The sequence below is a fragment of the Anneissia japonica genome, unplaced genomic scaffold (genome assembly GCF_011630105.1).
Source record: "Anneissia japonica isolate Jap-2015-1 unplaced genomic scaffold, ASM1163010v1 scaffold1053_len387728_cov195, whole genome shotgun sequence".
NCBI lineage: Eukaryota > Metazoa > Echinodermata > Crinoidea > Comatulida > Comatulidae > Anneissia > Anneissia japonica.
In genome coordinates, this window is record NW_022699258.1 from 56,506 (window position 1) to 66,605 (window position 10,100).

General features: G+C 34.5%; 1 protein-coding gene across 1 annotated transcript in view; it reads left to right on the top strand.

The window, feature by feature from the left end:
- The window catches only part of LOC117102946 (adhesion G-protein coupled receptor G2-like), a 9,818-nt gene extending 1,686 nt beyond the window's left edge, over window positions 1-8,132 (top strand). The window contains exons 2-6 of the mRNA XM_033243409.1: window positions 696-851; window positions 1,485-1,609; window positions 1,843-2,105; window positions 3,991-4,060; window positions 5,095-8,132. Of these exons, the coding sequence (XP_033099300.1) occupies window positions 696-851; window positions 1,485-1,609; window positions 1,843-2,105; window positions 3,991-4,060; window positions 5,095-5,614 (1,134 nt within the window). The 3' untranslated portion in view covers window positions 5,615-8,132. The remainder of the gene's footprint in view (window positions 1-695; window positions 852-1,484; window positions 1,610-1,842; window positions 2,106-3,990; window positions 4,061-5,094) is intronic.
- Window positions 8,133-10,100: the final 1,968 nt, after the last annotated feature.

Genomic DNA, 10,100 nt, shown 5'->3' on the forward strand with positions numbered 1-10,100 from the left:
TTCTAGAAAAAACACTATACTGGCATTAAATTGCGTTTATCCGGTCAATATTCATGGCAAAAAAACATGAGTTTGGCCTGATTATAATACAGTATAAAAGTGTATAGGAAATTTCAGTGGGTTTCGAGTCTTGGTATTCTACATTTCGGTTTTAAATTTTACAGAATAGCTCAATAACAAATGACAGGATATAGTATATTAAAATTAATTCATAATAATGAATGAAACTTATGACAAAACATAGAAAAGAGACTTGTCGATAAATTACACATCAAAATCACGAGATAAACGACGCAAACAAGTAGAAAGATGTGTATAAGAGACAGATGCCAATTCGCGAAATGGAATCGTCCAAATTTTTGATCAGTATCTTGAACCACTCGTCGTCAACGCGAAGAGATTTTAATCCCCAACCACGCGTTGTAGACGGGTATACGCGTTGCTTTATTTTGCGAGGCTCCCCTACTATAAAGGAAAAAGAGGGTTTTCATCATACTAAGAAACCCCAGGCCCCGTCGCAATGTTCTCTAGTTTTCTTAGAAAATCACTACGGTCCCGCAAGCCATGATACGGGCATTTTGTTTACATTTACAAAAATTTAGTTGTCTATGTTGGTATTGGCTATTCATCCACAGCTCCATTTTAGGAATATCACAAGTATTGAAACTCATTTATGTACCTTTTTCACTTCTCAGAAAGGTGCAGGAGGGAATCCTGAATGCGTGTTTTGGGACTTTGATTTGGAAAACGGCCAAGGCGACTGGTCCAACGAAGGCTGTGATTACAACGAAACATCCGGCGGTCGAACCGTGTGCTTCTGTGACCATTTAACAAACTTTGCTGTTATCATGGTTTGTATATGTTGTTGTTTGTATTGATATTAGGGCTATAAATCTCCACATACGCCTCGAGATTTTATGTATCAAATAGATGCATCTATTTTTACTTTATTTGATTATTTTATTTAGGCTACTTTATTCTAAATTTTTTTTCTTTGTTGTTTTAATGTTTCTTTTGCCTATTGGTTTTTAATCTTGCTCATTCATTTACATCTTTAATTTTAATTTAATTTTAATTTTTATACTAATTCTTTTCATTTAATTTTGAATTAATTCCTTAAGTATGTAAATTTTGAATTAAGAGGTTGTTATTTATTTTACTGTAAATTAATTAGTTTAATACTCTCTTTTGTTTTACTATGTGTATTGAATGAGGGTCCCTAATGACAGCTTCGGCTGGATTGACCACTCTCATTAAAGATTGTTGAAATAAAAATAAAAATAAAATGTTTTTTAAAAATAAATTTTAACCGAATCTCTATTATAAATATTATTAAAGTTTTTGGTGTTTTGTTGGGACTTCTGGCTCACTGTGTCATAGAGAAAATTGCTTCCTTAGAAGTCTCAGGGCCTTTGTGTCTAATAAATAAATGAAATGAAATAAAATTCAACATAAATATGCATCTTATGATTGATTTCAAAAAGGATTATTCTGGTCAAGCCGGTCCAACCACGAGGTTTCAAGATGCATTGTCCTACATCAGTAGTATAGGATGTGTAATATCTATCGTCTGCTTGGTTATTACTATTATTACATTTATGTACTTCAAGTAAGTTAATTATTTTATTATATCCGCCTGTCCCAACTGTATACTTTTGATTAATATTTATTTCATCTAAACAACATAAACGCAAAAGAGCTTGATGAATTACACGAGACAAATATAACCACAAAATGATTCTCTTAAACACAGGGTCATTACGATGCCTAGGGAAAAATATTTAAAACTATTACAAGTATTGAACTGTTAATCTGATTATCATTTATATTTTTTCTAAACAGACACTTACGAGGAAAGCGCCATCAGCGTATACTCTTGAATTTGTGTTTTTCTCTGCTGTTTCTGTATCTAACTTTTGTCATCGGGATTGAGTTGACTAGTTGTTACAGTTGCTGTATTGTCATAGCAATCATGCTGCATTACTTCGTTCTTACGACGCTCTTTTGGATGCTTGTTGAGGCGATAAATATGTACCTACAATTTGTGTTGGTATTCTACCACGAAATACGCAGATTTACGTTAAAATCTGTACTTCTTGGTTGGGGTAAGTGTACCTAAGCCCATTTTTGCATCTTCTACGTGTATACAAATAGTATTGCAGGAATAATGACATCATGAACTATACAGTACAAGGTATTTGTATAAAAATGTTTGTCATAAAGTCTAATATTAGAAGCCACCCTTTCCTGTCTTTAGCAGATCGCGTGCAAAATTGGCAATATTTTTATCTCATTCCTCCACCACTTTACCTCACTATTATTCTCTTACTATACGCCGATGATTTCGTGACTAAACTTTCACACTATAAGTACACCATTCCTCGTCCCTACTCATCATTCTTAGTGTGGTGTCTCATCCATAATTTTTAGAGCGGTGTCCCACGCATCTCGATTTGCTTGCTTTGCGTAGGGCCTAGTTGGAGCTTAATGCATGGCAAATAACGGAGATATGCGCAACAGTGTGAGAAATTAGTTGCTTTAATCAGATTTGAATTCTTGAAAAAGGCTCTTAATTATAATACAGATTAATACTATGCACACGCCTTTACCAACTGGGCCATATGGAAAACTGGGGTAGCCTACTCAATTAGAAACCTACCGGTCTAAAAAAAAGTAACATAGATCATCATTTTTCGAATGAAAAGTGGAGTTGAACTGAGCTCAGTGGTTAAGATACTTGCTTTCTGATCCCAAGGTCCTAGGTTCTATTTCTGTCACATGCAGGACTTTTTCTCACGACAAAAACAACTCCACTCCCTAAGCCTTATAAAAAGATTTCGCATTATTTCATTTATTTAAAGAGGGCCCTGGATATCAGTAGACCTTGTAGGATACGCTGGAATGGTACAAACATTCATACAATGGAGGGATTCGGCAAAGATGGTTTACAGGCGGTCAAGTGGGTATACTGTACATGAAAAACATTACAGTGCGATGCTATAGCATAGGAAAAGATAATGTTATGGTTGCGAATACAACCACCCACTGTTAACGCGAGAAGTAAATTGCTAGGAAAGGCAATACGATTATTTAAAAATAGTGTTTATTTACTTATCCTAGCGTTCTCCTTGGAATGTATGCTTTGAAATATAAGTGATCCTTCAAAAACCTTAGCTGGCCATAACATCGCAGCGTAGTTTCGCGGGTCGAAGACCATCATGCATACCTAACCATGCCGTAGATGTGCAGGGGCCTAGGCCTAACATTTTGTCGAAAAATCTCAATGTTTGCTGCCAGTATTCTTTACAGCATTAGAAAACCATTAAGGCAAAATTCTTAAGTTTAATTTCCAGTCAATTTGGTATAGCTTACTGGGAATTATGATGATTTTTACAACAATAACAAGGGATGACCACCATAGCAATCTCCATGTAGAACACCGCTTTGCCAGTCGACTGTGTATATCCAGGCAACAACCAAGTTAGGTCACGTGACGGCCATTGCGGAATCCCTTCGGGTTACATGTACGTGGTATGAATTTAGTCTTCAAATAGCTATAGTAAATAAATATTTTTGTAGACCTGTCTTGAGTGCAAACACTGTCTCTTATACACATCTAGATGTGTATAAGAGACAGGTACAAACATTCATACAATGGAGGGATTCGGCAAAGATGGTTTACAGGCGGTCACACTTCTGAGCCTGTGTTGTGCTTCGCACACGCCGCTGAGGGCGGCGTTCCGGGAACCCTGCGTCCAGGCAACAACCAAGTTAGGTCACGTGACGGCCATTGCCGAATCCCTTCGGGTTACATGTACGTGGTATGAATTTAGTCTTCAAATAGCTATAGTAAATAAATATTTTTGTAGACCTGTCTTGAGTGCAAACATGGGTTGCTTAAAGTAGGCCTACAGGTCGGTTTAATAATATGATTATTTAGGGCGATATTTGTTTTGTAAAAAAGAAAGATTTAATACTTTTAATTAACAGGTGTACCTATAATACCAGTTGCAATAATTTCTGCCACAAAGTACAAGGGAAAATATTTCAACGAAAATTAGTAAGTGTATTTATTATACATCAATGTTGCAACACTCTACTATTCTTACGTAATTTGATGATGATAATGATGTTAATGATAATGACGGTGATGATAATATCGATGATTATAATGCTAATAATAATTGTTATAATCTAAGCCTTTCTCATCATGATTCCGAGAATTATTTTTAGTGAGGAAACAAATGAAGAGACGCCATTAATTTGTTTTATAAGACAAAGAGCTACGAACTCAAAGAATGAAGAAAAAATACAATGAGTTAAGTGTCAGTCCGTATACAGAACGCATTGCCATCATAATGCTTCTGGGCCGGGCCTAACATGAAAATAATGTTCCTGCTTCTTGCGCTGTAGACCCGGTTTAAACCCAGTCAGCTTCGGGTTTTAACTGGAGTAAGATTGCTATGTTCCTCGTACGGTAACTCTCGTATAGGTGTGGGGCCAGTGGGGGCCGGGGCTAGGGTTCTATATGTATTGTCTACATATTAGTAGATTCCCAAATTGATTAAATAAGCCTTTGAAACCCCCAAATTGTCATATTATTTTTCGGGGGTGGGGGGAGGGACCCGCACCCTGGAACACTTTCCAGAGATCTTGTGCGACGTTCGACCACGCCCACTTTTCTTCGTCGGGGATCTCGGACCCCCCGTCGGGCAAATCCTGGCGCCGCCACTGCCCTCGCATTAGAATTTGGCAGAATATGGGACCGGGACAATGTGTCCATTATATGTCGGTACTGGTGTTGCACTGAGGATGCTGTGGATTCCGAGGGCCCCAGCCAAAATTTCACATTTCAAATTTTTTAAATTAGAAATTTAAAAAAAAATGTTTGTACATGTACGTCGATAAACTGGTGGGAGAGCGATTCGGTTCACAGAAGTTTTAAAGAAACAATCAAATGTAATAATTTATTTCTCTATCATAAGCAGTATTAAATTAGATAATAATCTAATTATAAAAATATCAATTCTCAAATTTTTATTTTTCTGGTGTTCATCAATGATGTTTTTAAAGTATTGGTTTATTTTCTTTCAGCTGTTTTATGAAACACGGCTTAGAATTTTATCTGGGATTACTGGCCATTGCTGCAGTTATTCTCATCATAAACTCTGTCATCTATATTCAAATCATTCGACAACTGACATGTCGACGAAAGGTTATGAAAGCTAAGACTGACAGCATTAAAATGAGTGAGCTGTCGGTCCGTGTGCAAAACGCAATTGCTATCATGATGCTTCTGGGCCCGACCTGGATTTTTGGGTTCTTGGCAATAGACGCATCCGACACTGTCCGCGATCTCTTCCAGTTGATATTCTGTGTTTGTAACTCGTTGCAGGGTTTCTTTGTGTTCATATTGTTCTGTGTTCGTCAACGAGATGTGAGAGATTTATGGGCAAATTTCTGCTGTAGTGCTGGCGAGAAGCCAAGTCAGTCAACAACGGTTTCAAAGCAACTCTCCGGAACCGAGGAGGATTCTGTCTTAGCTAATTCCACCTATATCAATTCCTTGTACGGCATTACCATTTATGCAGTGCGACCTTCAACTGATAAGTGATTTACACTGTAATTCGCACCGAGTTTAGCTCGGACACCCCAGCTAACAATATTACGTTATAATAACGTCTTACTAACGTTACAGTTTGTGATGTTAAGAACGTTTTGATATAACGTCCTACTAACGTAAATTTGTAGAACCATTTTTACGTACATATAACCCGAAGTATAACGTTTACATATAACGTTAATATAACGTTATATACAAACTATATAAAAACGTTGAAAAATAACGTTTAGGAAACGTATTACGTAATTATAACGTATATATTTAAAGTTAATTCATCACGTTTATGTAACGTTATTGACACGTTATTATAACGTTACATAGATGGCTGTTAAGAACCTTCTTATATAACGTTCTACTAACGTAAATTTGTAGAATACATATAACTTAAAATATAACGTTTGAATATAACGTTCATATAACGTTATCAACACACTATAGTAAAACGTTCAAAAATAACTTTCAAAATACGTTATAATGACGTAATTGTTTGGTACATTAACTGTCTTTATAAAACGTTCTAAGAACTTATTTTTGTAGTAAAATATTTACGTATTTATTACGTATATATAACGTTCATTCATTATATTTATGTAACGTTATTAACAAACGTTATAATAACGTAATATAGTTTAGTGTTAAGAACGTTCTCATATAACGTTCTATGAACGTACATTTATAGAACCATATATACGTACATATAACTTGAAATATTACGTTTAAATACAATATTCAAATAACATTTATGCAAAGTTTATTAATAACGTTAGATATATGTAATATTTGAACGTTATATATTGAGTTATAATTACGTAAATATGGTTCTACAACAAAACGTTCTTATAACGTGATATAGACAACACCAACGTCATTATAGCATTTGTTAATAACGTTATAATGTAAGTTATAAATACGTAATTATGGGTCTACAAATATACGTTCATACAACGGTATATAAAGACGTTAGCAACTAACAGTTTTACGTTTTTATAACATTTCTTGAACGTTATGCTTCAATGTTCATATTAACATTACATAAATGTTATATTTGTACGTTATATATTAAGTTATAAATACGTAAATATGGTTCTACAAAAATACGTTCATTTAACTTTATATAAAAACGTCGTTAACACCAAACTGCTAACGTTATTATAACGCGTGTTATTAACGTTACATAAATGTAAAATTTGAACGTTATACTTTAGGTTATAAATATGTAATTATGCTTCTACATATATACATTCATAGAACGTTATATTTTACGTTTTTATAACATTTTCAAACGTTATGTTGCAACGTTTAATATTTTTTACGGTACATAAATGTAATATTTAAACATTATATTGTAAGTTATAAATACGTAACTATAGTTCTACAAAAATACGTTTTTATAACGTTATATAGACGTATATAGCAACTAACTAGTTTACGTTTTCATAACGTTATGTTGCAATAATGTTATTATTAACGTTACATAAATGTAATATTTGAACGTTACATTTTAAGTTATAAAAACGTAAATAAAAAACGATCTATGACGGTAACAATAATCAAGTTTATAAAACATACTCAACGATTCGAGACATATATTCTTCTAAATTCAGTGGTTTAAATTATGGTTTTAAATTAAAATATTACGAAAATAATAATAATTTGCGATACAGACAAGACATAATTAAGTACACTTAACTGAGTATATTTTCAAACCTTAAAAGTTGACCTAGAAAGCATTCAATGTGTACACAAGCATAAAGTAAGCTATTGTCAATACATTCAATGAGCGATTAACAGTATTCTGTCTGGCATGGAAGCAATACCATGCCGAAAACGCCAAAGAACCATTCTTCGTACAAAAGAACTGTTATTCGTAAGGTACTTTTTTAGTTGCAACATGTAAATAGTGGCCTAATTTGACCTATGTTCAACTTAGCCAGTAGGCTAGGCCTATTTCTTGTACTAGTCAGTAGTAGTAGAATTGTTGAAAACGACAGAATTGATAATTAATTTTTATCAGACTTTGTAAAATATTTCATGTAAATAATTTTAGTTCAGCGGCGATTTTGAAAAAGATGCCTAAAAATTGGTGTAGCCAGTAGTGTTTCGTAATAATAATAATAATAATAATAATAATAATAATAATAATAATAATAATAATAATAATAATAATAATAATAATAATAACTTAATCTTTGCTGCTCTGTTTTGGAGAATTTGTAATGGATGACAACTATGCTAAAATATATGTATATATATTTTTTTTTTTGGTTTTAGGGGGTTTTCACATTTAGTTATTTAATATTATTATCGCTGAATTTGTATAATTGAATGCCAATTGTTTATTATATTCTGCAATACTATATTCTCTACTGTATAACTTAATTTTCATTATATGTAGGCCTAATATTACAAGGAAGTAAATAAATGTTTATTTGAATTTGAAATTTGAATTTGTAGTTGTTAAATACAAGCACTTCAGCCGAGAGGGCATGACTGTTTATGGTGATGTACGGTAATGCATAATTTCAGCTGTACCACGTCTTATTCCTAATCTCCTCGACAAATAGTGGGCCCAAAAATTAGGATCCCTGGAATATTCTAGAGTGAAATAGCTGACGTTAGCGACAGGGCCTGCGGAACGTTTTTCAAAGTGGGGGCCCCACTTATAAGCAGGCGCGTAACAGGGGTCTTGGGTCGGGGTGGGGTGGGGGGCGGCAAAGGTAATAATTTTCCCGGTTAGTAATTTATGACTTGGTGTGATACCTCCACCCCCATATAGAAAACAATACGACATAGGGCTTATTTTATTATTAATATAGGCCACACACGTGTTTGAAACTAAATAATAAGTATTTTCATCGTAGTTTTATTTATTACAATCATAGGCCTATTCTTTCACCATCATTACACATTGAGGCCCTTCTTTTAGGTAAAACGATCTATCTTAAATTTTATTTCTCAAGTTTGGGACTATTATGTTTTTAAATAAGTTAGAAGGCAAAGGAGGGCAAGCAGAAGCTTTAACCCTAAGGAATGCGCGCGAAAAAGTTTTGTGTTTTTAATTCTAATTTTGTCGGAATTGATCAAAACTCCCTAAATGGGCAATTTTTAGAGGAAATTGGCCTACCTCAACAAGAAATGCTCTTATGTTATATATGGCCAAACTCGTTTTTTTAAACTGAATATAAGCATTTTCTTTTGGCCTTATTTATTACAAACATATTCTTTCAACATCATTACACATTGAGGCACTTCTTTTAGGTAAAACGATCTATCTTAAATTTTCTTTCTTGAGTTTGGGTCTATGTGTTATAACATAGAAAGGCAAAGGAGAGCAAGCACAATCTTTAACATGAAAAAATGCGCGCGAAAAATTTTTGTGTTTTTTAATTCTAATTTCGTCGGAATTGATCCAAACTCAGTAAAATGTGCAATTTTTTAGAGGAAATTGGCCTACCTCAACAAAATATGCGATTTAAAATTTGAGATTTTCAGGAACTTTCCCGGGTGAAAAGGGCATTCAATGGGGAAAGATTTTCCACTGATGGATATTTTCCCCTTGTCCCCGGTGGTTACACCACTGCGGAGAATACCTGGCTGCTTGGATCAAATGCGATATGGACACTTTTTGAAGTGGAGAAGGGGTTGCAGGCCGGGGTATTCTGATATCTGTTCATTATATCTTCCTTTTTATTCTTGTCTTAATTTTTCTCTTCTCCTTTTCTTTTCCTTTTTCTTTCCCCTTCTTTCTCTTTCCCTCCCTCTCCCATCTTTCTTTTCTCTTCTTACCCAGCCCGGTACGACGGCTTGGTTAGCCCGGTAAAAACCGACAGTCTTCCCCCTCGGCCCCCTGCCTGTTACGCCGTTGCTTATAAGATGAATGGGAATATGAATCATGCAGATCTGGAATCAAATCTAGGTGGTGGGGTCAACATTCCTCCCCCGGGAAAATTTTGATTTCTAGATGGCGGGAAATGACCTTTCTCGACTTTTGAGCTAGGTGTCTAATGACTTTGTTCTTTAAAATTCAAGGTTTTCCCCCTCATGATCGAAAACGGTAAGGTAAACTTTCTCATTATAGTAAATAGGCCTGTTATGTGTGTATATACATACATTTAAAAAAAAATTGAGTAGTTGCATACGATTTTTTCCATGAGATGAATCCCAAAAAGAAAGGAGGGTCCGGGGGTTCTTCCCCAGGAAAATGTTTATTCCTAGAAGGAGGGAAATGAGCTTTCCCGACTTCTGAGGTGTCTTTTAAATTAAAGTAATTAAAAATTACTTCAGAAGTCGGGAAATCTCCTTGTCCACCATTTATAAATCAACATTTTCCCGGGAAGAACTCGACATCCCTTTCTCTGGGTTCATTGATTTATTATAATAATTTTCAAGAGGGGAACACCTTGAATTTTGAAGAACTTAAAAGTAATTAAGTTCTTCAAAATTCAAGGTTTTCCACTCTTGAAAACGGTCAGATAAT